The sequence below is a fragment of the Papio anubis genome, chromosome 11, assembly GCF_008728515.1.
Source record: "Papio anubis isolate 15944 chromosome 11, Panubis1.0, whole genome shotgun sequence".
In the NCBI taxonomy this organism is placed as follows: domain Eukaryota; kingdom Metazoa; phylum Chordata; class Mammalia; order Primates; family Cercopithecidae; genus Papio; species Papio anubis.
Window position 1 is genome coordinate 38,327,479 of NC_044986.1, and position 27,567 is coordinate 38,355,045.

The 27,567-nt window shown below is 44.2% G+C and overlaps 1 protein-coding gene across 50 annotated transcripts in view; it reads left to right on the forward strand.

The window, feature by feature from the left end:
* SORBS1 (sorbin and SH3 domain containing 1) overlaps positions 1 to 24,731 on the forward strand; it is a 254,758-nt gene extending 230,027 nt beyond the window's left edge. For 35 of the 50 annotated variants that reach the window (XM_021943495.2, XM_021943513.2, XM_021943506.2 and 32 more), the window contains 4 exons: positions 12,651 to 12,710; positions 13,309 to 13,499; positions 17,354 to 17,466; positions 20,948 to 24,731. In XM_021943495.2, coding sequence (XP_021799187.2) covers positions 12,651 to 12,710; positions 13,309 to 13,499; positions 17,354 to 17,466; positions 20,948 to 21,015 — 432 coding nt within the window. In that variant the 3' untranslated portion in view covers positions 21,016 to 24,731. The remainder of the gene's footprint in view (positions 1 to 12,650; positions 12,711 to 13,308; positions 13,500 to 17,353; positions 17,467 to 20,947) is intronic. The other 15 variants (XM_021943515.2, XM_021943527.2, XM_017944142.3 and 12 more) reach the window with 3 other exon arrangements.
* Positions 24,732 to 27,567: the final 2,836 nt, after the last annotated feature.

A 27,567-nucleotide genomic window follows, 5' to 3' on the forward strand; every position in this document is an offset into this window, starting at 1 on the left:
CTTAGACCCAGATCGAGTTCCTGAAGATGTCTGCAAGCCATTTATTAAGTATCTAGTATGTATGATGTCCACAGTAAATAGTGCTTAACCCTTAGGCTTGCAACCTCAGTTTCCCTTTGAGGCTGTAGTTATTCCGTCTATGAATAAGACCTGCAGGTACCAGCCTCTGGGCAGAATACAAGGGTCATTTGTCTCTCCTCTTGAGGACCCTAAGTTCAAGGCTCCTCAAAACAAGGAGGAGCCTACAAACATAGCAATACCACCAGGGCAATAATAGAGGCATGCTTGGGGGACACAGGAGCACAGAGGCTTGAGACACACTAGGCCAGACTTCCAGCTCCAGCCAAGCACATGTGGGCCCATGGGTGGGCCAGCACATCAGGAGTAGGGATCACTGAGGGTGAGCCAGCATGGGGTAGTTTATAAGAAATCAGGCTTAGTCTTTTGCTAGAAAGCCACTTAACCTCTCACATGCAAAATAGGAGTGGAAGCAGTCCATCGCTTGTAGGGCAAGGATTCAATGAGGTAATTAATGGAAGTTGGTGCTTGGCACGTGCCAAGGCTCCATATGTGGGATCTCCCGCTGCTGTGTGGGGCCGTAGGAAAGCAGCAATACCTGGCAAAGGCTTTGCCTGGCCCTGGAACAGGTTGAGGAAAAAATAGAAGAGGTGGTAAAGTGGCTAGCTGAAAAGAATTAAACGTCTCTGACACAGGAATAATTCTATAAACGTTCTAAGTCAACCCAAGGCACCCGAGGACATCCTTATCGTCAGTGTTGAGTCATCATCCCGGCCCAATTCCAAGATCCTGTGTGTATAGGAAGTGCGCACGGTGCCGGATCTCCGAGTAAGGTTAGGGGTATACGCTTCCTGCTTCCTAAGGCAGGATAGGAGTGGAGTAGCTGGCAACACTGAAGATTATGTTGATTGGAAAGTCAGGCTTGTTGAAACTTGGTGTTCCTTTCTTGGTGGGCCTCCAGACCCCAAGTGTACCACTTCCTGTCCCCTCCCTTCCTTCTGACCTCCTGGCACAAGCCCCTTTTCCATGGGTGTGCCCAGGCTGTGGCCTGGGGCTCGCTCCCCCTTGAGAGCTGGCATTTGTGTGAAAAGGGCTGCGCCCGCACCTCCCCTTTAGCCGCCTCACTTTCCCCTCCTGTGGCTGGAGCAGGAGCTGACAACTCTGGAAACGGGGTCCTTCAGAAGAGGCTCCTGTGTCTTGGGCCCCCTTTGGGTGACAGACATGCTAAAAATGGAAAGGACTTATATGACAACTGTTCTCTGGCAGCCCCATCAGAATGACGTGACCACAGGAAAAATGCATTCCAGACCAGTTTGTGTATCAAGAGAACTGTCAGACATTATGATCCTTGCTGAACTAAAGAGCTGAAACAAAAGTTCACTTTTATTATAGGTATTGGGGAGGTAGGTTGAGAATCTGACCAATAATGAGAGGGAATTTTACCTGAGAACCTTAAATGAAAAGATATTCTGAAATGTTATGATCATTTACTCTTTGAAGCATTTAGGATATTTCAGGCAGTTTGCTGCAAGAGATAGAGAGGGGTGAACATCATCAGGGCTTCCATTTAGATGTAACTTCTAGGAAGCTGTTGGGGCCAAGGGAAAGTTTCCCTTTTGTCCTTTGAAGTTTCCCTAAAAATTACTGATAAGAAGCAAAAAAATTTTTTTCTTTTCTTTCTTTTCTTTTTTTTTTCTTTTTTTTTTTTTTTGAGTCAAGGTCTCACTCTGTCATCCAGGCTGGAGTGCAATGGCACAATCTCATTGCAACCTCTGCCCCCAGATTCAAGACTTCTTCTACCCCAGCCTCCTCGAGTAGCTGGGACTACAGGCACATGCCACCATGCCCAGGTAATTTTTGTTTTGTTTGGTAGAGACGGGGTTTCACCATGTTGGTCAGGCTGGTCTCAGACTCCTGACCTCAAGTGATCCTCCCGCCTCGGCCTCCTTGGATTACAGGCATGAGCCACCACACCCGGCCAAGAAGCAAATTAATAGGAGAAAAGGCATACAATTTTATGTGACATAGGAGCCTTCAGAATGAAGACCTAACCCCCCAATGGGGTGCAGAAGCTTATACCATCTTGAGGTTACAGAAGAATGGGGGCTCAGAGGATGGCCAAAGACAGGTTATGGTGGTAAATCAGATTTTAAGCAGTAAGACACGTTATGGGAGGGAGAAAAGTAAGGCTTGGCTAGCAAAGGGGGTCTTGTTATTTAGATGAAAGCTCACAAGTAGCAGCCTCAGAGAGAATAGATGGTAAATGTTTCTTTTAGGCCTTTAAAGGTGTCAGCCTGTCAGTTCATCTTTTCTAGATCTAGACAAAGGAAAGCCTCAGAGAAAACCTGGCTGCATCAATGCAGATTTTTCTCTATAAATACAAATCTCCTGCACAAAAGACAGCTTTGCAGAGCTACCTGTTTTTGCTGGCTCTCTGACAGCCATCCCAAAATATGTCAAAAAATATATTTTGGAGTAAAATATTCTGATTTCCTTTAACACCTTTCCTGACAGCCTCCCCCACCCCTGCATGAGTGGATTCAGTGCTCTGACTTTGTGCTGCCACAGCCCCTGCAATGGTCTGAGTGAGTGAGCCTCTCTCAGCCCCCTTTGCTTCCCTGTGTTCCCATAAAGTATCAGTGCTCCAAGGGCAAGACCATGATACCTGATGTACAGAAGGCACCCAGTGAATATTTGTTGAATGAAAGAAAAGGCAAGCCAGACACGGTGGCTTACACCTGTAATCCCAGCACTTCGGGAGCCTGAGGCAGGCGGATCTCTTGAGGTCAGGAGTTTGAGACCAGCCAGCATAGGGAAACCCCATCTCTTCTAAAAATACAAAAATCTCTTCTAAAAAATAAAAAAAAATCAGCTGGGCGTGGTGGTGCATGCCTGTAATCCCAGCTACTTGGTAGGCTGAGGTGGGAGAATCACTTGAACTCAGGAAGCAGAGATTGCAGTGAGCAGAGATAGGGCCACTGCACTCCAGCCTGGGTGACAGAGCAAGACCCCGTCTCAAAAAAAAAAAAAAAAAAAAGAAAGAAAGAAAGAAAAGACAAACAATGACTGACCCCAACTAAAGGAGTTTAGGATCTCCACCAGGGGAGTAAGATCTGTTCCCAAATAATTATAATGCAAAAAAGGAAAGAGAGTCACAAACTACACCCCCTGGAAGATCAAGATGGGGAGAAACAATAACAAGGGAGGAAGGTGGTTGTCTGGAAACCTCAGGAAAAAAAGTGCTGGGCAGGGTGTCAGAGCCCCAGCACAAGGAGGTGGTTGACTTGAGTGTTGGTAAGAAAAATGGACTGATAACAGTATAGGTTTGAAGAAGGAAAGTTTATTAGAAAGAAAGAATACTGCAAAAGAGTGCAGCAGGGCACTCAGTGAGAGAGGACTGAGCGCACTGTGGTGGATTTCCTCAGGAGTGTTTGTGGACCTTAAGGCGGAAGCTTAGGGGCAATTTGTACCATACTGGCCACATAGGTCATAAATGATTACATCTGTAGATGTTTTGGTGCCTTAATGTCAGCAAGGGTTGCACAATGAGTTTCAGCATGCCATTCCAGAGATGTGTAGAAATTCTAGTTACTTATAAATTTGGAGGGAAAGAAATCTGGGACCAGATGCCTGCTTTAAATGATAGGGAAGTCTAATTACTTCTAATTTTCCCAGATAAAGAATTTGGCCTGTTTGATGGTCACCAGGTGGTCATTGCTCCCTTCTAAATTCCTCAGATAAGGAGTTTTTGCCTCTGGGGCCTGCTGGATGGTCACCAGGTGATTTTGCTCTCCTCAAAAAAGTAACATTTAATCTGAGCCTTAAAGAATAAGAGTTTTTCTCACAGATGTACAACAGGAAGGTGGGACTCAAGGCAAATAGCTCAAGCAAAGGCCCAGAGGTAGGACCATGAAAGGTATGGATGGAGAATGATGCATTCCTGGTTTGGGTGAGGCTTCTGGTATCCACAGGTGAATAGAAAAGGGGATTTCTGGAGAAGGGGCTGGGACCAGAATATACGTCAGGAGTCACGGTGACCCTTTGAATCAGTCACCTGCCCACCTCCCTCAACTCTGCAAGTGTGTGGACACTTCGTGTGAAATGGTTTGACTTTTCACTCCTAAACTGGTTTACACTGGGTCAGTTGCCCATGTTTTTAGGTGTGTTTTTTCTCTGAACAGCAGAAGAGAGTGAGTGAAATGAATGCAAGGGTCTTCAGGGACATCAGGAAGGGGTGGGAAGAGCACTGGATTGAGAGTCAGGATTCCAAGTTCTAGCTCTAGCTCTGCCATTGGTTTGCCAAGTATCTTTGGTTGAGTCACTTCTCTTTCCTGGCAGCTACTCTGTCCATAAACAAAAGATTCAGACAAGAAAAATGCCATTCCTTTTAGCTTTGATATCCTTTGATTAGGTAAAAATCCTGCGTGAATTTTAGTTGAAAGGAGAAAGAAGAACACATACAAAAGTTTAAGTCAGGGGTTTATAATCAATTTACAGACCTTTACAATGGAAAAATAGAAGCTTTTCCTTTTAATTTTTGAGAGACAACTTATTGGATGAAAAATGTGCATACAAAATGCCCAAGCATTCAGAATTATCACCGAAGTTCTTGGATTTTCTTGGGCGCAATTTTGGCCAACAACATTTAGAACAATCAAGAAGGTACGCTGGGCATGGTGGCTCATGCCTGTAATCCCAGCACTTTGGGAGGCTGAGGCAGGCAGATCACTTGAGGCCAGGAGTTTAAGACCAGCCTGGCCAACATGGTGAAACCCTGTATCTACTAAAAATAGAAAAATTAGCCAGGCGTGGTGGTAGACATCTGTAATCCAAGCTACTCGGGAGGCTGAGGCATGAGAATTGCTTGAACCCGGGAGGTGGAGGTTGCAGTGAGCTGAGATCATGCCACTGCACTCCAGCCTGGGTGACAGAGCAAGACTCTACTTCAAAAAATTTTTAAAAAGTAAACAGAGGAAAAGAAAGTAAGGGGAACAGGTCTGGTGGTAGTGAGTTATCTCAATTCATTGTTCACAGTCAGTTACAGATCAAATTGGTTGTTCCACTAAAAAAAAGAAAAAGAAAGCAAAGGGAAGATCATCTTGAAAAATCCCATCACTTGCATGATCAAATATTTGCGGAGTTTCTCCATGACAGAAGCACTATTTGTTGACTGGCATCCAGCCTTGGTTTTTAAGAGTTTTTACAATGTGTGAGAGTACCTCCTAGAATTTTTGAATTAAAAAGAATATTTAGAGACCATCTACTCCAGTAACTGATAACTTTTTCTAGATGAACCTTTGAGAATCTGAGATCAGCTGAGGACTGTAGGCCAGTAGTTTGGGGAGGAGAGTGACACACAGTTTTGCATCGTTTGGAGAGGCCCACACCCAAGTCCATCTGTGACAGACCAGCAGGTTAAGAGCCTCCAGTCTTTTACAATGAGATGAGAAAACCAAGGCCTGAGGAAAGTGACAAAACTTTTGTGATGTTAGTTTGGTTCCTAAAGGGAAGGAAGCTAATCAAATAAAATCTCAATATACAGGAAAGCTATGTGTCCTCAAATCACCTGTCTGAGAAGCATGAGAATGAACTATAGGCTTAGAGAAAGGAGAAGGAGGCAAAGTGACTCAACTTAAGACAGAAAGATGTGACTTCAGAGGGAACACTTCTCAACACAAGGAAACTAAGTTTGTTCCCAGAAAGATAAGAACAGAGGCATAGGCCTGCCTTGAGGATGGAAATAAGAAATAGAAGAGGAAGCCGTGATGTAACCTGCAAGAAAAAAGAAAATTTAAATGTTAAGATAATCAAGTAAATATAGGAAACATTTTCCTTTGACTCACTCAGAAGGGAAATCTCTAAATAGAGGGCATTTAACAGCTTACGGGATGGGGAGAGACGCTGGCTGCAGTACTTACAAAAATAAGCAGCAGATATTCTCTCAACACTAATGGTAGGGAACTGGCCGGGCGTGGTGGCTCACACCTGTAATCCCAACACTTTCGGAGGCCAACATAGGAGGATCTCTTAAGCTCAGGAGTTCGAGACCAGCCTGAGCAGCGCAGGGAGACTACGTCTCTACAAAAATAAAAACATTAGCCAGGAGTGGTGGCGAGTGCCTGTGGTTCCAGCTACTTGGGAAGCTGAGATGGGAAGAGTGCTTGGGTCTGGGAGGTCAAGGCTACAGTGAGCCATGATCACACCACTGCAGTCTAACCTGAACAACAGAAAAAAAAAAAAGGCAAGGGACTAAGACCCAAAGCTAAAGTGTCTACCCTTATGAAGGTGTTAGGAGAATGGAGCATGTCAGTAGAAAGTGCGAGCCACAGGGTACTGGACAAATTAAGGTGACCTGTTGGTCAGTATCTCTAGCTTTTCTGATATCTTCCTCTGGCAGAGCACAAACCTCAAAGGTTGGGGTGTGGTGGAGTGTGCAGAACTTGGAGTCTGAGAGACAGATGTTCCAATACTAATCGTTCAAATTCTCAACTCAGACATGGCAGGTCTTCGTTTTCTCATTTGTAAAATGAGGTCAATGTTGAGCACCTTCTTGAGTTACTATGAGAATTAAATGAAATATAATAGAGATGAAAGCAGCTAGCACAGAGCCTGTAATGGGATCATAAATAACCTGTTGTGTGATGTCAAGGTACCAGGGAAATGAAACAGAAGTAGTTTACTTTATCCACCTTACCCTGTTCCACCTAAGAGAGAAAATGGTGGCGGGGGGCGGTGGGGGGAAGAGAAGAAAATAGAGAATGGGAAAATCATTTTACTTTGGGTTGCACAAATCGAGAATTTAAAAAATTTGGAATTTGTGCTCCCCAAATTAGTTTCTTCTACCTTCAGTATAAAGGCATAAGCTATTCTTGGAAAGCCTTTGGTTTCTTTACACTTGAGTATGTATCTGCCATTACTCCCCTAACAGTCTTTTGAAAGAAAGAGAAGACTGTATGATAGTCTATGAAGAGAAGGCTGAGCATTGGGTGAATATTTACTGAGCATGTAAGTTTAGTGTTGTAATCAGATTCAAATTACAACAAAGTAAATGTGTTGTCTATTGAGTGATTAGCAAGGAGATAAAATCTAGGTGGTAAGCAATTGAACTTGTTGTTTGTAATTCATTTTATATTTAAGCTGTGATCTTTTTCTCAGTAAACTTAATAAGATAACTCAGTGGAGTCAGAGGCTGTTTAGAGGGTGCTCTGGTGATTTCCTGAAGCTCAAACCCAGGAGACTGAATCATTCGGGCCTTTCTACTCCCCTGGAAGAGTTTGCCCATGATGTTCCAGTAGGTGCAAATCTTCTATGACTATTCTGGGGCAGTCACTTGGGATGCTTCCAGAAGTGAGCACTCCAGCCATATCTGGAGGCCGTGGTCAAAAGCCTTCCCCCTGCCAGTCTTCAGTAAGCAATGAGTAGAGTGCTGCCTCCCTTAAGCCAACTCAGCCCCTGCCTACTCCTACTTCTTAACCCATAGGACAGGCACATTGCAATCATGGAGCGTTAAAGCCAAAAAGGACATTTATGTAAATTATGTCCAATCCTCTTATATATTTTAGAACTCGAAGTCCTAAGACGTTAAGCATTTTGTTCACAAGACAATCAGTTAGTACAGAGCATGGCCTGGAACCCGATTTTTCTCGCTGTCCCACTGGGAGGTCAGGGTAGGTCACGAGAAAGGTGGGGTGGGGTCTGAGAAGACTTGGGACGTGAGACGACTAGAGGAGTGCCGTCTCTGTGAGACTTGGGCAGATTAGGGGAGCAGCAGAGCCTCGCGCTGTTTCCAGAGGGGATTTGGGGCCGGGGGAAGTTGAGTTTCTCTGTCCTGTCCACATCGTCAGGACTTCCTGCTGTTCTGTAGCCTGTGTGCAATTGATTTGGGTCCACAAGGCCTTGGCGCACACCCAAAGCTGGAAGCGGATGCTTAGTAACTCCGCAGTAGCGCCAGGTGTTCTGTGGATCCAAAGGGATTAACAGCTCCAGGGAGGCTAAGATCTGATTTCTGGGGGATTTCTGTGAACTGAAAGTAGAAGGGCAACAGCAAGGACACATGCAGGTTCACCCAATTGGGGAGAATGAAGCAAGCACTCCAGGCCAGGAGAGGCGACTTGTGTACGAATACAGAAGAAAGCAGTTTCTAGATCACGGACTATCATCTGCTTACTATTAACGGGGGAAAGGAGGGAAGTGCAGTGTGTGTGTGTGTGTGCGCGCGCGCATGTACTGGGCTGGTTGTTTTGTAAACAAGTGAAAAACTAGAATGCCATCACCAGAGTCAGCAATGTCCTTCGCATGAGATATACTCCCTTTATTCTTAACCCTAATGAAGTCCTTGTTAGAATTTGTATCTTCTTTTAGGCTTAAATAAGGGCAGACCCTGAGGACCTGGGGAGGGTTCAGAGCAGCATTGTCTAATAGAAATATAATGTGAGCCACATGTGTGATTTTAAAATGTTCTAGTAGACACAGTAAAATGGAACAACTGAAATTTTAATAATAGATTATAACCCAATATATCTAAAAATTATTACTGAGATTTTACATTCTTTATTTTGTACTAAGTTTTTGAAATCCAGTGTCTATTTTTACACATAACACATTTCACTTCATACTTGCTACATCTCAAGTGTCCAACAGCCACCTGTGGCTACTGGCTACCATCTTGGACAGGACAGGTCCAGAAGAAGCACTATGCAAAGCTGTAAAGTGGTTAGAAAATGGGGACAGGAAAAAAAAAAACATACCTAGAGGGGAAAAAAAAATCTGAGGATAAACAGCCTGCAAAATGAAGGGCTGATTCTTGTGATGGATAGTGATGGTTTCCATTTCCACTGAGGGTCTACCCCCATGCCATGTCTCCATCCCCTGAAAAAAAAAACAAAACAAAACTGGTTTACATTTCAGTTATGTAAGCTATTTCACTTAAATCTAAACAGAGAGAAATTGAGTCTTAGCTAATAGAATAAATGTTTATCTTGACTTCTTCCTTCATTTATTCAACAAATGCTAAGTGAGGCACTCAGTCATCCCTACCTCTCAGGAATGGGGTTAAGTTTGTACTATAATGTTAAAGCTATGATGATGATTATCCTTAGCTTGGGGTATGGCCTGAGACCAAGGAAGGTACAAGGTGGACCATCAGTATCCCTTTTGGTACTATAGTTCACAATTAATGATTGGATGCTATTGCCATACACCGTATCTTTTATATAAGGAAATGTCTTTGAACACCTAGAGTAAAAAGTATTCAAGAAGAGAAATGATAGATAGTGCCTGTTTTCAGACAAGGCAGAAATTGGGTATTGCTATCATAGTTACACAAGCAATCTAATCATGATTCAAGAGGGAGGTGGCAGGTGGTATATGGAGATTAGACGTCAAAGGGCTCAGCTCTCACACTACTTTGTGCAAACCTCACAAGGTCAGATCCCAGCCACCTGGCAAAGGCCTAATGTCCTGAGACATTGTAGAAGAAGCATGAAATGGGCCCTTTCATTTTGTCCCTTCCTTTACTTCTGTCAGAGTCTGAGGTGACTTGTTTGAGTGATTGCAGTTTAGAAGGAGTTTAGAGAACTCAAAGACTCTTCCCAAAAGGACAGGAGTATAGAAGTGGGACTGGGCACAGTGGCTCACACCTGTAATCCCAGCACTTTGGGAGGCCGAGGTGGGTGGATCATTTGAGGTCAGGAGTTCGAGACCAGCCTGACCAACATGGTGAAACCCCATCTCTACTAAAAATACAAAATATTAGCTGAATGTGGTGGCCCACGCCTGTAATCCCAGCTACTTGGGAGGCTGAGGCAGGAGAATTGGTTGAACCTGGGAAACGGAGGTTGCAGTGAGCCCAGATTGCGCCTGGGTGACAGAGCAAAACTCCGTCTCAAAAAAAAAAAAAAAAGTAGTGCCTGGGATGGAACTCCTCTGAGCCTTAAATTCCTTACTCTGCACTCCTCAAGTCAGAGGGTTAGTACAAAAGTCAGGTATGTAACGGACCTATATATCCTTGTAAAATATTAGGTTCTTTTTACTGTATTTGATTCACTGATCCTGTTTTCAGCACCAAATTGTTTGCCAGATAATTGATTCCAGTCACTCCTTTGGGATGAGTGAAATTGAGTGGAAGGATGCTAGGTTTCTGTAAGCTATGGAGATCTTGCCAAGAGATTGTCTATATCCTCTCTTTTTTTTTTGTATTGCATTTGACCGGAGGTCATGAGGCCACCAGCTGGAATTTGGAAATATTTTATTTTTTATGAGAACTTTTGTTTTCATGAGGTGTGACCCAGACCACCGGTCTTGGCATACTGTAGCCAAAGAATCTCAGTGTAGGGCAGTTGAGGTCCTCTGCACCCTTGCTGCCTAAAGTTGGTCTGTGAACCAGCAGCCTCAGTACTACCAAGTAGAAATGCAGAATTTCACAATACAGTCCAGGTGTATCAAGTCAGAGTCTACATTTTAACAGGGTCCCAAGTGATATGTATATATACATTAAAGTTTAAGAAGGATGGCTCTACAATATCCCAATTAGTTATAGTCCACAGCAGCCTCAGCTTAAACAGCTGCCATGGCAGCCAACTCATTTCCTCTTGTGGCAGCCCCTTGTATTGTTGGATTGTTTGGAAGTTCTCTCTTCTGTCATGTTAAAATCTGCATATCATTATCACCCACTCAAGGTGCCCAGAGTAAGTTTCATTCTTCTGAAAGCCCACATAGAAGTTACTTGGAAATGTCCATTTCTTTCCTTTGTGATACGGACACCTTAATCCAGAGGCGGTGAGTGGAGTGTGGGTGGTAGGTGGAGCCACACGAGGTCGGCTCCCAGTCACCCGGCAAAGACCTAACATCCAGAGTCATTGCAGAAGGAGCATGACATGGCCTCTTTAGTTCTGCCTCTTCCTTTGCTCCTGTCAGAGTGCAGGGTGACTGGTTTGAGTGGTTGCAGTTTAGAGGGGATTTGGAGAATTTGAAGAGGCTTCCTGAAAGGACAGTGGTATTGAAATGATGCCTGCAATGGAAGTTAGTCCTGCAGGGCTTGCTAACGGATGAAGACATTTCCAGTGGAGGTGGACAGGAGGGGGTGGTCTGGTGGAGGGGAAAGAGCAGCCAAGCCACTTTACCTCTTACTTGCTGTGTGATATTGAGGAATGCATGAAACCCCTTTGAGCATTAGCTTCCTTGGTTGTTAAAGAAAACAATGACAAACCCTGTCTTTCCTGACTCCAGGGTTTCTGAGGGACTCACTGAAGATGAGGTCAATGGGCACACTCTATAAAGTAGAAGATGGTCTGAGGATGAAAGACAAGGTCAGATGGGACAATAGATGAAGCCAGGAGAAAAGCCTACCACTGACTTGCTGTGTAACCTCAGGGGAGGCTCTCACTCTCTCTGTCTCTCTGTGAAACAAGTGGGTCATACACAAAAGATTTCTAAGTGCGCGTCTAGAAGTCCCTGGAATTGTGGCCTGTTGCTTTTTTTTTTTTGAGACAGGGTCTTGCTTTGTCACCCAGGCTGGAGTGCAGTGTTGCAATCATGGCTCACTGCAGCCTGATTCTCCCTGGCTCAGTTGATCCCAAGCAGCTGGGACTACAGGTATATGCTGCCACACCTGGCTAATTTTTGTATTTTTTTCGTAGAGACGGGGTTTTGCTTTGTTGCCCAGGCTGGTCTCCAACTCCCAGGCTCAAGCAGTCCTCCCGCCTTGGCCTCCCAAAGTGCTGGGATTACAGGCATGAGCCACCATGCCTGGCCGGCCTGTTGCTATTATTGCATGTTACCTGGAGGATTTTTTCAAGGTTGGCTCTTCAGGGTATTTACTTAGAAAAACTTCCTAGAGCTTAGAATTGAATCCTGTCTGGGGGACATGGTTCTAAACACTCTTCTAGTGAAGGCCTGGCCCCTGCAATGGAAGCCCCACTCAAAAGGCAGGTCTGCTTGACCATGTGTTTCTGGGTCAGCATGTGGTACCTGGGTTGGTAAGTGAAGGGTGACAGTTTTGTCACACACAGTCCTATTTCTGGAAGCAAGCTCTGTCCTACAAGCTATGTGAACTCATCTCATACCTCACCGGAGTGTGTCATTTGCAGATTTTTCCAGGGGAATGATCTTGGTTGATACTTCAAATCTTACCAAGGAAGTTTTCAAAATGTTATTCCCTTTTCTAAGTTTCTGAAATACAGCAGACCTGATGGTTCTACGGGCCTGCTCTGCTAGAGGGGCCTTCCTGTCTACAAAATAACCAAAACTGGCTTTGGGTTCAGCAGCCTTCCCTAGATACTTACTAGCCGAGCGTGAGGGGACCAATATGTGTGAAGGGACATGGCTAAGATGGCCTTTCTGAGTCTCTCTCCTACCAATCTGGGGACCCTGTGTTGTTCATCCTCACCTCACTGCAGCCATGTTTCCAGTTTCCCATTTCATTTCCCAGATGCTTGCTTCTAACTCTACATTTGCGTTTTCTTCTGTGCACCCACCGTGTTGTTGTGGAGACTTGGTGGCCATAGGCCGCCAGTATCCGGTGTCATCCAAGCGTGATGGTGTGGTACGTGGATTTGCTCATGCTTTTATTTTGAATCCTTTCCAATGTGACATCTGCTAAAATGTCTCCCTTATAATTTGCTTGGTGATCACAGCTTTCTCATCATTCATTGAGAGCAGGACCTGATCTCACAGAATCTGAAAAGAGCTATGTGGTAAGATGCCTGTTGAATAAGACTGCAGCCTTTCCAAAGAGAATTTTTACTGATCCTGCTTTTGGAATCTAGACTAGAATGATGCCTGGTTAACCCACAGAAACATTATTTACAAGAATTCTGTGGCTATTATAGTAGAACGAGATGTTAGGCCACTCCCTTACCCCCAGCCCCTGGTAAAGAGCAGAGGAATTTAGAGATAATATTTCTACTTTGCCTATATGTGGGATTACATTAATGTATTAGTGCATGATTGGGGATACATACTTGCATTTCTACCCTAAAGTATTCCATTTGTAACAGTTACTCACTAATTACAGGCTTTTATGCTGCTTCCTTTTTTTTTTTTTTTTTTTAATATTCTTACTAAATTCCAAATTCTTCTGTATCTTACCTGTTTTTCCATGCTTACGCCTGGATCCCTCCTGCACTCCACTACTGGAATATCTATTTTTTTAACCTGGATCTTCAACTCTGTTTTCTCCCTGGACTTATGTGCTTCGTCTGGAATGTTACATCTCTTCCTCTCTTTCTTTTTTTTTGTCCCCATGTTGACTGTTTTATTGGGGTTTCTGGATATCTTGGGGCCACCTCACAGGAAGCAGTTTGCAATGAGATCATAAACATTGCCGAAAAATCTGTTCATTACTGCAGCACTGTTTCTCATCCCCTTGACTTTCATCACAAGGTATCCCCTTCTGACAATAAATCATCTTTAATCATTTCTCAGCAACCTCAAGCCCAGCAGCGAAGAGTCACCCCCGACAGGAGTCAAACCTCACAAGATTTGTAAGTACTCCTGGTGACCTTCAGTTCTCATGTTCCCAGAGGACTGTTGGTCTTAGAAAGCGGGTCACTGGCTGAATATGGGGCAGTTGTTTGCAGAAATGAGTGAATTCCTCCCAGGTTCTCTCCTAAGGATTTCTAGTGAAGGACATGTTCCGCATCAGCCGAGGTGAAAACAGGTGGCAGGTAAATAAAGGCCGTCATAGACTGCTGGGAGAGAGAGGCAGGTAAAGATTAACTGCTGTAGAATGGCAAATGAGAGCTGTGCTGACTGATTTCAGTGCTAGTGTAGCAGGAAGTTAGAGGAAGGAATGGTTCATTCTGACCAGCCATGAATGAAAGGGTTGCTTCATTCATTCATTCATAAAAAATTATTGGATACCTCCTATGTTTTAAGCACATAGGAGAAAACTCTGTGCACAGAGAAAGAGAGATTTGGACCAAGCACTGAAAGACAAATTGGTTTCTGAGAGCTAGAAGAGGGAGGAAAATATCTTCCCAGAGGTGAGGACCACATGTGCAAGGGCATAGAGTGGGTGTATTTGGAGAACTTGAAAGGGCCTGTGTAGCTGCAGCATATGCTTCATGGAAGAGATAGAGATGAAGCTCAGAGGTGGGATGGGACCAGATGGTAGATTCCAGAATGCAGTCGAAGTAAGTTTGGATTTTATTCTGTAGGTACTAGGGAGCCACTGAAGGTTTTTGAAGTAAGGAACATATTGATCATATTTTGTTTTAGGGAGATAACTCTGGCAACAGAGTGGAGGGTAGATTTCATAGACCAGGGACAAAGATGCTTGTTAGAAGACATCAATCCAGCTAAGAAGCCATGAGGGCCTCAGCCAGGACACAGTGGGCATTTTGTAACCGTCGAAGTGAGTATGATTACCAACAGAGATACAGGTAAAGAAGCCTAGCCAGCCACAGAGACAGAGAAGGGGCAACAGGAGATGCCAGTGAGGGTCTAAAGACGTTCGCTTTCACAGAACAGCTGCAGCATCTGGCAGCAGTGTCACCTGCCCAGAGAGGCCAAGAGTGGGAAATGAGAAATTTCTACCAGGCATTTTCCATGGCAACTGGAAAAATCCCTGGTGACCTCTGATATGGCAGGGTTGGTGTTAGTAGGGGTGGCAGCAGGTGCTGTGTTAGGAAGGGTCGATGGTGAGTGGAAGGCGGGGGGCTATAGATCAAGGGAATAGCAGAGGCAGGGGAGGTGTTTTTAGGGTGCAGAGACAAGCACATTTGTACCAGAGTAAAATGCCAACTAACGCAAATAAGATCTAAGTGAGGCCAGGTGCTCACAGCTGTAATCCCAGCACTTTGGGAGGACAAGGTGGGTGGATTACGAGGACAAGAGATCGAGACTGTCCTGGCCAACATGGTGAAACCCTGTCTCTACTAAAAATACAAAAATTAGCTGGGCGTGGTGGTGCGCGCCTGTAGTCCCAGCTACTCCGGAGGCTGAGGCAGGAGAATCGCTTGAACTTGGGAGGCAGAGGTTGCAGTGAGCTGAGATTGCACCATTGCACTCCAGCCTAGAGATAGATCAAGACTCTATCTAAAACAAAAAGGAAAAAAAAAGAAGTAAGTGAAGGAAGAGCCCAGGAAGGGGGCTCAACATGGCTTGGAGAAGGGACCTTTCTTTCCTCATGTGTGGGAGCAGAGGCAGGAAGGTGAGTGGAGGCACAGAGACTTAAATCTGGAGGGGAGGAGGATTAAGGTGCTGCGCACAGCAAGCTTCCAACTCCAGAAGTGGGGGTAGAGTGAGAGCTCTTGGCTGAGCTGGGGACACCAGGATTGGCAGGAGAGCTGGGGGAAGGACCCCATGGGACAATGTTCTGAGGAGTATGAGGTTCATCCCAAATTAGAACTGACTGGGGGACCCAAGCAACAAGAGTGTGGGACTTTGTCCAGCCAGTCTCCACTGTCTGGGAGTGAAAACAGAGAAGCAGATATTGGAGTTATTTCCCAGGGCTGAGGCTGGCAAAGCAGCCATGGTGGGAGTTAAAGGGCCCAGGCATTCTAAGAAGCTGGCAAGAGCATGTTTTGGGAGGCCAGTAGGGGACTCCAAATTGAGTAGGAGACAGCAGGCAAATACAGAAACATGAAAAAAAAAAAAGTATTTACCAATTGGAAATTGATCTTCATCTCTTAATTCCTCATTTGAGACCTTCCTTCTGGCAACCAGATCCATCCACCAAATTATCAATACGTTTGGATAAATATGGAAAGTAAAGTTGTCCCTTTGGTTTTAGCAGAGAAGAATGAACCTCTCGTTCCTGGGAACTGACTCCACTTGCTTGTTTCTAGTCTTTCTTGCTCACACACTGGAATTCATTGACATCTGCTGGAAATGGTAGATGATTGGCCCATTTACAGTTTTGCCTGCTACTGTTGTGTCTCAAAATAATAAACAGAGTTGTGAAGTTGGTGCATAGTAGGTGCCTCTTATGTATTTGTTGAAGAAATAAATAAAAACAAAGCTTTTCCTTGGTGCCAAAGCAAGGATCAGATTTCACCACAAGCAGTTCAGCTGTCTGCAGTGGCTGTTAGAACAGACAAAACAGCATAGACCCAATGCCTTAGGCCAACTAGCAAGTAAATAAAAATCTTGCCCTCAATGCTCACTGGGATAGAAAAAAGAAAAAAAGCTTTCAAGGGTTTCAGAAAAATGACATCCACATTTAAAAGCAGTGAATGAAATGTGTTCAGGCATGTAAAGAAACTCAAGATAGTTTTGCTAAACAGTGAAGCAATTGGAATGTACTTTTAATAGCATATATATAGCTATTATATGTATTATATATGACTATTATACACACACACTTTTTTAAAAAACAAATGTTTTATGTTCTCCATTTGTATGACCAGAATGTAATGTCTCTGGGCCCAAATAACTTCTGATTGTGCTTCATAATCTACATAGATTATCCTATGTTAAGGAAAAGGCTTGGTTTACTTTAAAGCAGGGGTCCCCAATCCCCAGGCATTAGCACCTGAGCTCTGCCTCCTGTCAGATCAGCAGTGCATTAGATTCTCACAGGAGCATGAACCCTATTGTGAACTGCACATGTGAGGGATCCAGGTTACGCCCTCCTTATGAGAATCTAACTAATGTCCCCATAGTTTCATCCCCAAACCATCCCCCAGACCTCACCCCGTCTGTCGAAAAATTGTCTCCCACGAAACCAGTCCCTGGTGCCTAAAAGGTTGGGGACCACTGCTTTAAAGGCAGAGGTCGGCCGGGCGTGGTGGCTCACGCCTGTAATCCCAGCACTTTGGGAGGCCGAGGCAGGCGGATCACGAGGTCAGGAGATCAAGACCATCTTGGCTAACATGGTGAAACCCCGTCTCTACTAAAAATACAAAAACTTAGCCAGGCGAGGCGGCGGGCGCCTGTAGTCCTAGCTACTCGGGAGGCTGAGGCAGGAGAATGGCGTGAACCTGGGAGGCGGAGCTTGCAGTGAGCCGAGATCGCCCACTGCACTCCAGCCTGGGCGACAGAGCCAGACTCCGTCTCAAAAAAAAAAAAAAAAAAAGGCAGAGGTCGGGGTAGAGTGGGAGGTGCTCTAGATAAAAAGGCTTGGCTGTGGTGACCAAATGAAGCTAAGTAAGAGGACTGATCATGGCTTGCTTGTCAGAAGTTCTCCATCCCTCAGCCTTAATTAACTTATATGTGGAATGCATCTCCACAAATGCTAAGTTATTAGGGAAATAGTCAATAAAATGCTTTTATCCCTACTGATAAGTAGGAAACACTACTGAAATGTTGATTGAACTTGAAATGGAGTTTAAAAATTCATTATTTAATCCTGTCAACATTTGAGTCACTTACTATTCATTTTTTTCATGTATAGATTTAGCTATCAAGCATTATATAGCTATATACCACAGAATGATGATGAGTTGGAACTCCGCGATGGAGATATCGTTGATGTCATGGAAAAATGTGACGATGGATGGTTTGTTGGTAAGAATCTCATCATGCTTTTCTTACTAGTTGTGTATTGAGGGAATAACAGGGGGCGAAGAGCCATGCAAAAAGCAAAGCAATCTTCTCTGCACAGAAAGAAGAGCCTTCTGAGCTTTTTACAAGCTTGGGAATTCTGGGCCACCAGTCTGTGTTGCTATTAGGATGGTGTGGATGTTGCTTATGTTGAACCTGAAACCAAATCTGCTGCACAGAAGAGCAGTAGTCAAATTTATTAATTGGATTTCCATTTATTTTTTATTTTTATTTATTTATTTATTGAGACAGAATCTTGCTCTGTCGCCCAGGCTGGAGTGCAGTGGCGTGATCTTGGCTCACTGCAACCTCTGCCTCCCAGGTTCAAGCAATTCTCCTGTCTCAGTCTCCCAAATAGCTGGGACTACAGGCACCTGCTACCACGCCTGGCTAATTTTTGTATTTTTGGCAGAGATGGGGTTTCACCTTGTTGGTCAGGCTGGTCTTGAACTCCTGATCTCCGGTGATCCACCCGCCTCGACCTCCCAAAGTGTTGGGATTACAGGCGTAAGCCACTGCGCCTGGCCCTAGTTTCCACTTACATTTATATTGTGCACGTGTCTATTTTGCATCTGGAAATTTTATCTTTAAAACCCTTGTGAAATAACACAAGAAAATTTTTGACTGACCCTGTGTCTCCACCATGAAACTCAGGCATATGTGTAGACATTCTAAAGACCTTGTTTCCTCCAGGCTTTCAGTAGTATTAATCAAAGCAGCCTGCTTAATTAAAGGATTTGCCTGTATAAGAAGGAGAGAGATCAAACTTATTGAGATTCTGTTACAAACCAGACACTGTGTTTGTTATGCTTTTATTGACGTTCTCTCAACAAACAGCCCAGTAAGATAAGAATTATCCTCATTTATCAGATTTGAAAACTGAGGCCCGAACAAGAAGATCACCAAGGTAGCAAATAGTGGGGCCAGGATTTGAACTCAGGCCACCCATCTCTCCTGAAATCTGTGTTCTTTCTGCTCAGGCATGCATATAATGTTGGGAGATATTGACCCACTCTTTGCCTCAGTTTCTCCCCATAGAAGTGACTTTACCTTCATCTTCTTTCCAAAGACCAGCCCTTCCCTGATTTTTCTGGCAAAGCTTTGTTAAAGCAAAGTAATATCAGGACTGGGGTGGTGAGGACAGCAAGACCTCAACATGAATGAGAAGTCAGAAAGATTTACTTTGTGCTCACCAGCCTCTTAGAGAACTACCCCATCCTCCCAAGGTTCTCAGAAGCCCACAGCCCTCACTACCTTGAGTCGTCTGTTCATTAGAAATCAGGTCTGAGGCCGGGCGCGGTGGCTCACGCCTGTAATCCCAGCACTTTGGGAGGCCGAGGCGGGTGGATCACGAGGTCAGGAGATTGAGACCATCCTGGCTAACACGGTGAAACCCCGTCTCTATTAAAAATACAAAAAATTAGCCGGGCGTGGTGGCGGGCACCTGTAGTCCCAGCTACTGGGAGGCTGAGGCAGGAGAATGGCGTGAACCTGGGAGGCGGAGCTTGCAGTGAGCCAAGATCGCGCGGCTGCACTCCAGCCTGGGTGGCAAAGTGAGACTCTGTCTCAAAAAAAAAAAAAGAAATCAGGTCTGAGAAGTCAATGACCACTCCAGGGCAGCACAATCCAATAGAAACACAGTGTAAGCTGTGTATGAAATGTAAAATGTTCTAGGAGCCACATGGAAAAGAGTAAAAAGAAACCCGTGAAATTAATTCTAATGTATTTTGTAAACCCAGTGCGTTCAAAATGCTATCATCTGAACATGTAATCAATATTAAAAATTGTTAGTGAGTTATTTTACAGACATCTTTTCATACTAAGTCTTTGAAACCCAATGTGTATTTAATAGTTAACAGCGCCGCTCGTTTCAGACTAGCTGCATTTCAAGTGCTCAGTAGTCACACATAGCTATCATTTTAGAGAGTGCAGCGCTAGTAAGCACTAGCTGTTAAACTCGTTCAGCAGTATGTTTTTTTATGAGAACTTAGGTGTGGGAAGGAGCACCAGTTCTCTAACAAAGGCCTGCCAGGCAGCTGGGTAAAGGAAGTATTTTGGGATGAGTATCTTCCTTGCATCCTTGAACTCTTCACTCTTTTTTTTTTTTTTTTTGAGATAGAGTCTTGGTTTGTCACCCAGGCTCAAGTGCAGTGGCATGAACTTGGCTCACTGCAGGCTCTGCCTCCCAGGTTCAAGCGATTCTCCTGGGTCAGCCTCCCAAGTAGCTGGGACTACAGGTCAGCATCACCACGCCTAGCTAATTTTTATATTTTTAATGGAGATGGGGTTTTACCATCTTGGCCAGGCTGGTCTCAAACTCCTGACCTCAAGTGATCTGCCTGCCTCAGCCTCCCAAAGTGCTGGGATTGCAGGCGTGAGCCACCATGCCCAGCCTCCTTGGTCACTTCGAAAAGTAGCGTTTTCAAACTACAAATAAAGTAGCCTAGCAGAACTCATTTTTCTCATCCATAAGGAAAGATGCTGACTAGCTATGTGGCCCTAGGCAAGTTTTTTATTATCTCTGGACCTTACCATCTCAGTTCTCTAGCCTTCTTAGCCATTCTCCGTAGGAGTTCAACTAGATGTTTTAGGTGTCCTAAGCTTTAATATATTTTTTTTAGCTTAGAAGTTTCACTTTGGGTACTAATTCCAACCTACTGGTAGTGGCTGCTTGAGATGTTGTGTGCAACAGGATTCCGAAGCCAAATCTAAGCCAATTGTGATAAGGGTGCAATTATCAAATTGGGATGTCTGCTAAAGAGAGGATAATGATGACACAACATATATCTGCCACTCCTGCTTTAGAGAGAGAATCCCAAGGGAAGGAACTAGATTAAGGATCAGCAGTGCTGCCTGTGGAGCAGCCCAGGAAGGGCTTTGTTCCCAGATGGCTCAGTGCTCCTGGCTTAGCAGGAGCCCTAACAAGGTTAGTACCAAAGATAGGGACTCAACTGGGGTCTTAGGCACAAGCTTGATAGGAATTTCCTTTTGATGGGTGGCCATAGTCAGTGGGCTTTCAGAAACTGCATGGTTTAGAAAATCTAAATCCCAGGTATCTTCTTGTGTCAGATAAATGTGTGAATTCCTCCACAAAGCAGAAGTGTTGGAAAGAGCAATGGACTGGGAGTCAGAAAACCTCGGTTCAGATTCTGCCTCTGATACTTACTAAGCGGTGGGACCTCAGACATGTTACTTCCACTCTCTGAACCTGGGTTCCTTCTTCTGAAAAACAGGAGTACTAGAAATGCCTACGTTGCTTACCACCCAGCATTATTTGGCAGCCTAAGTGAGATAAGGTAGGGGAAAGGACTTTGGAAACCATATGGTGTTCTCTAAGCTGCAGGACTGTTAACAAGGGGCGTTTGAGCAGACATCCCTGCAGCGTGCTATCTCAACTCAAGTGAATGGGTCTTCTCACGTTTCGTATGTGTGTGCTTTTTTATAGGTACTTCAAGAAGGACAAGGCAGTTTGGTACTTTTCCAGGCAACTATGTAAAACCTTTGTATCTATAAGAAGACTGAAACCCATGGAGATTATTTTTATTGGAGGATGAAGCATCATTCATGAACCGATCTTTTTAGTTGAGTCAGTAGGAAAATTAATACAGTGGATAAAGTAAGAAGCAAAAGACAGGGACAGAGAAGTGTTGTGTTTAAAACCCAAGCCTGTCTAAGGTTACTGTGTATTAGACAGGGCTGAACTAGTGTGCTGAACAAGAAGAATTGAGACAAATTGTATTTACTTAGCCGCTTCTGGGAGCCACTCCAGCCTTTCCCCTCCCCTCCACCTCTTGGGTAATCTGACATGAAGCATAGTCTGGGATCAGAGTTAGCCAGAAATGCCTCCTCCTGCCCCAGCCTTAGAGAGCTCCCATCTCAAAGGAATCATTGATCCTGAAGGCTTCAAGCCCAAGGATGCACCAAGACCCCCAGCCTACATTTCCCAGCTCCCCTGGAGCCAGCTGATCCTCTAACTGCTGGAGGTCAGTCTGGGCTGCCAATACTGTCCCCTAGACAAAGGTGGAGTCCCCCAAACTGCCCCAAGACCAAATCCCTCACTCAACCTGCTGAGGTGTGGATGGGGAAACAGAGGCAAAACTTAGGCACCCACTGCATTCAGCCTGCTGTGTAGCAGTGCCGTTGACTGCCCTGGTGTTCAGACAGAAAAGCACACAAGGTTTGCCCATGAGAACTGGGGAGCAGATGGCCAAGCAGATAGGTTATGTCTGTTTTCTGAGTGATGAAGTCAGGAAGCCCTGTGGCTCTGGAGGCCACTTGTGGTTCATTCTTTTCCCGTATCCTTGGCTTTTAGAAATGGTTACCTTCAGGACAGCGCAGCTGCATTTTTCAGAGCACTGTTGCTAACCTTTCTTTTCTGGCTTGTGTTTGTCTGGGACAGTTTGGAATTGGGAGGCCTATTCTCATAGAAAACCAAAAATGATGTTCATTCATTCATTTAACATACAGCAATATACACTGGCTGCTGGGGGGACAACCAAAAGCAAGACATGCCCAGGGTTTGCTGTGGCTCCAGATCTACTCCCTGTAGGAGTTCAAGGATCACACAAAATGTAGTAACCAGGGTTGTGAATCTGAGTACACCCTGGCAAGGCTTCTCTTCAGACTGAAGCAGCAATTCTGCCACTACCAGCAGCAACCAGGACGTCTGTTCTTTGTGGGGGCCAGATCAGAAGAGAGAGGCCCCTGTGACACCTGGGGTGCGTGGTCACAGTTCTGTCCAACTCAAGGACGTTTATCGGCCTCTCTTAGACCCCTGAGTGAGACAAATGCAGAAATGACCCATTCCCTGCCCACCAGGAACTCGAGGTGATTGGGGAGGCAGACACAGGAAAATGAACTTAATCAAGAGAGACCGTGATAAGTGCTGAGAAGGGCGTGAGGGAGGAAGAGATGAATTTTCCCTGGAGGAATCCTAGAAAGCATTGTCATATTTCCCATCTCCATTAGCTCACTTTTAAACAACTAGGGTGCTGGAAGAACCTTTGTCTGAGGGTAGTTCATAGCTGGAAATACCTGGAATATTTTCCAGAGTCTCCAAACTGTCATCTTCCCCCACAGATACACATCCAAGCTCACAAATAGGAGTAACAATTATAGGTGGTAGGGTTGTATACAGGAAGCCCTGGCTGTCTGCATATAGCTCAGAATTACCCCAGGACCATTGTCCCAAAGTCTAGAGTCTTTACAGGTAGGCAAAATTTGTTTTCAATGCCTGTGGCTCAGCTGCTGTCACAAATACCCATCTTAGGATCCCACCAGCTTCCCACCCTCCACCAGACAGCTGCAGTACCCTCACTTTCTCCCTATTGTTCTTTCAAATCCTGTTCTCAGGAAAGAAACTGCCACTAATTCATTCACACTAAAGTGTAAGTGATTGATAATAGGAATGAGTTACCTCTTCCCACAGACATTTGTTTTGAAGTATGACAGAGCAGGGCCTTAATCCCAAGGGAAAAGGCTATGGCACTGGAGGGGGTGAGCTTTCTGGGTAGAAGGAGACGTCCTGATTTTCCTTAAGACCCAGTAAGAGTAAGACGTATTGCTTTGGAAGGTCTGCTCCACCATCTAAGAGCACTGGTTTTTTGTTGTTGTTGTTGTTGTTTTTTTTTTTTTTTTTTTTTTTTTACTGTCTCTGAGGGAATATAGTAAAAATGCATATGCATGTGCAATTTGCACAGCAGCATTTCACCGATTTTGGAATGTATTGGCTAATGTATTTTCTGGTCTTTAGATGCAAACGATTAATAACACTATCTTATCTAATAGTTTTTTGAGGGGTGCTTCTTGATTAAGTAGGTAATTTTGAACACCTCTTTAAATACAGCTAGAAAATAAAACCAATTTGTAAAGCCACATTTGCATATGATGCCAGCCTCACGCATTTGTATATCTCCAGAAATTCAGGTATGCCTCACCAATTTGCCCGTCTTTAATGAAATCATGTGTTAAAATTTGCATCACGTCGCCTTCCTATGTATGATGAAACAAGGAACAGAGGTTTCCAATTGCTCTTTTGTCTTCAGACATTTAGTAATATAAAGTACCTATTTTTATGCTGAAATGTTTATACAGGTTTATTAATAGCAAGTGCTACTAACTGGCGGCATGCCTTGCAACACATTTTGAGATATTAGCCATGCTTCCGGGTAAAGGCAAGCCCCAAACTCCTTATCTTTTGCAGTCTCTCTGGGATCAGTAAAAGAAAAAAAAAAAACATCATGTGCTTAAGAAGTGGGACTGTAAATATGTATATTTAACTTTGTATAGCCCATGTACCTACCTTGTATAGAAAAATAATTTTAAAAATTTGAATGGAAGGGGGTAAAGTAAGGAAGTCATGAAGTTTTTTGCATTTTTATTTAAATGAAGGAATTCCAAATAACTCACCTACAGATTTTTAGCACAAAAATAGCCATTGTAAAGTGTTAAAATTTATGATAATTATTTTATTGGGGAGGGAAGGTAACTATGATCTCAGTTATAGTTTTTTTTCCTTTTTAATTTCATTATTTTGGTTTTTTGGTTTTTGCAGTCCTATTTATCTGCAGTCATATTAAGTCCTATTGCTAGAATAGGTTACTACAAAAAAGATTATATTCTGAAAGAAAAATAACTGATATATAACCAATTAATTTAAAGTATTGCCATTTAAATTACACACTGAGAGCATGTCCTATGCAGACATAGATTTTTCTGTTCGTTTATTTTTCTTCATTGCAGTGGATTGATTTGATAAATAGATGTGTTGAATTACTACATTTGCTGTACATATTATTTAATAAACTTTATTCAGAATTGTGTGGCATATGTTTGTTCTGGTCATTCATTGTTTCTTTCCTTCCTTTGCCAAGCTTCTCAAATGAGGCTTAAATTCACTGCTTCAATTTCTCATACCGTCCTTTCCATTCTTAATCATTTACCATCTGCCTTCTGCCACCTCCTTGAAGACACCACTTCTTACCTTACTTTTTTCTGAATAACCAAACTCCTGACCCTCTGAATTAATTGATTACTGTTGACCATTTTGCCATTATTTCTAAAATATGTTTGTATTTGTTCTGATAACAAAAGTAATGCACAAATGTCTTTAAAAACAAAAGTAAAACATTATAAAATATGTATAACGGGTCTAGATTTGCTGTATAAAACATGGGTATGGGAAATGACATAGCACTTTGTTTTTCTAAATAAAATTAATCTGGCTGTGAGTCCTCTCTTGGTATGGGTGGGCGAAAATGCAATCTGTCCTTTTTCTCCTCCAAACCAAATGTGTTGAGGCACTAGGCATGCAGTCTCCCCTGGCATCCCATGGCTACAACTACCGCCATCTTAGTCTGGGATGGGGTCTGCTGTACATGAGGCACGGATCTGTCCCCTAATAGGAAAGCTCACACCTCTACCCTCTCTCCCTGGGTTCTGTCCTCCACCTCCAACTAAATGCACCAGTTTGCAATGCTGCCTCTGGAGTAACTCGGTGTACCTGGGCCTCAAACAGGTGTAGGAGAGGGGCCTAACAGTCTCTTCTTTCAAGGGTCTGACAGTCTTTAACACTAGGCCCTGAATCACAGGCCCTATGAACCCTTGTCTCCAACAAATCCGTCAGCTTACCTCCTAACTACTTTTAGAAGCCAACCACTTCTACCAACCTAGCCCAAGCCGTTTTCTCTCACCTGGATCATTGCAATAACTTTCTAACTGGCTTCCCTGCTTCTGCTCTTGCCCCCTCTAGTCTTGTCTAGACAGAGCAACCAGAGTGATCATCTAAACGTTGGTCCAAAACCCTCTAGTGGCTTCTCATCTCGCTAATGTACAATGGCAAGTCCGTAAACATACTGCTCCTCCCCTCCCCCGACCCCTGAATTATCTCCTCCATTCCAGCCACACCGCCCTCTTTGTGGCCTCAGACTCATTAAGCACATTTGAGGTTTAGGGTCTTCATGTTTGCAATCCCCTGGAAGGCCCTTTCCCCAAGAGCTGCATGGTTTTCTTCCTCCTTTAGGTCTTCCTGTTGTCTTCTCAGTGGGGCTTTCTGTGACTACTTTACATACATTTAGGAAACTAGTGTCCCCACCCACTGCGTTTCATCCCCCTCTTCCTGCTCTGTTTCTCCATAACACTTACCACCATCTGAGATTTGTCTTCACAAGCAATCCTGTAAATTTGGTGGGGTTAGTGACTCTGCTTTGCTAATATATGCCTGGCACCAAGAAGAGAGTCTAATGTGGCACTCAATCCTTTGTTGATCAAACAAACGGATAAAGAAGCCCTTGAGACCAGAGATCCTAGAACTCAGAATATGTTCTACCAACAATGAAAGAAGGGAAACCATTTTCTTACAGTGGCAGAAACAACGAATTAATCTTTCATATTATGCTGGTTTCATACAAACATAGAAAGTGAAAGTTCTGCGTAATAACACTCCTCACAGAGATCACTCCAATATATGGTCCTCCCAGCTTGCTTCTCTACACATACTAAACACACATGTCTCTAAAATGCTTTATGTAGTCTCATACACTTTTACTTTCCTTTGGTAGAACTTGGATGTGTTTCCATAACTTACTTAACCCATCCTCTATTGATGATGCAAGTATTTGAGGTTATTGCCAGCTTTTTACCACAACAAACAATGCTGCTTTGAGTAGAATTATTGGCTCATAGAGCAGGAACATTTCAAACCTTAAGAGATTTCCCAATTGCCTTCCCAAAAGTTCCAATTATACTCCCATCAAGTCCATGGAACTGTGTTTCCCACCACCCAGTTAAAACTCCTACATTGTCTGCTTCCATGAGTTGCTGCTCCTTGGTTCACCTGCTTTTGGCTGGCCAGCCCCTTCTTCATCCTCTTTCTAGATCTTCACTGCATTCTCAGCCCTCTGTTATTTTCTCTCAATACATGCTCCTGCGGAGAGCAGATCTCTCCCAATATAATTATGGCCCAAAGAGTCAATTGTGGGAAGGCCCTTTCAATGATTAAATGGTAGACGCCTAGGCTGGGCATGGTGGCTCACTCCTGTAATCCCAACACTGGGAGGCCGAGGTGGGTGGATCATCTGAGGTCAGGAGTTCGAGACCAGCCTGACCAATATGGTGAAACCCTATCTCTACTAAAAATACTAAAATTAGCCGGCCGTGGTGGCGTGCGCCTGTAATCCCAGCTACTCGGGAGGCTAAGGCAGGAGAATTGCAGGAACCCACGAGGCAAAGGTTGCAGTGAGCTGAGATCGCGCCACTGCATTCCATCTCAAAAAAACAAAAACCTAACACTACTGCATTGGCTGAGACATACCAAAAGGCGCTGGAACTAGCCTCAGTCAGGGGTTAATCCAGAGACTCAAACTCTCATCATTATTTGTCTTATTCTTGGCGTTTTGTTTGGCTACATTTTCACCTACTGAATGCCCCAGTGGGAAACATGGTTGCAGGCTACTCCAGCCTCCTTCTTCCAGCTCTCTGACTCCAAATTCTCAAGGCAAAAGTACTTTCCTATTTGGCTTTCCCTGAAAACAACTCCAGATGCTGGCAGGCCCAGTCTGGATATTTACCCTTCCCTAGACTAATCACTTTGACTAAAGAGGCAACTTTAGTTGTAAAAACCTTTGTGGCTTTTGGCTGGGCATGGCGACTCACACCTGTAATCCCAGCACTCTGGGAGGCCGAGATGGGTGGATTGGCAGCTCAACCAAAACCTCAAAGAATGAGGGAGAGGAATGGCCGGGGGAGGGGGTGTCTGCTCTAAGAAGGGGAAAAGGAAGCCGGAGAGATAACTCAATTGTCTACTGGACTTGGAGAGTTATTGTAACACACTTTGAAAATGGAACACTATTGTCCTGTCCCAGTATAAACTTCAGTGTAGCTGAAAGCAGGCTATGTGCTGAAGTTTTGCTAGCCAGGGTCTTGACAAGAATAGAGTGGGAGGAGAAATCCCAGAGGAGGCAGCCAATGTGACCAGGAGTGCACAGCACAACCGTATCTCATGCTAAAAATATCAGGATTCTTTTTTTTTTTTTTTTTTTGAGACGGAGTCTCGCTCTGTAGCCCAGG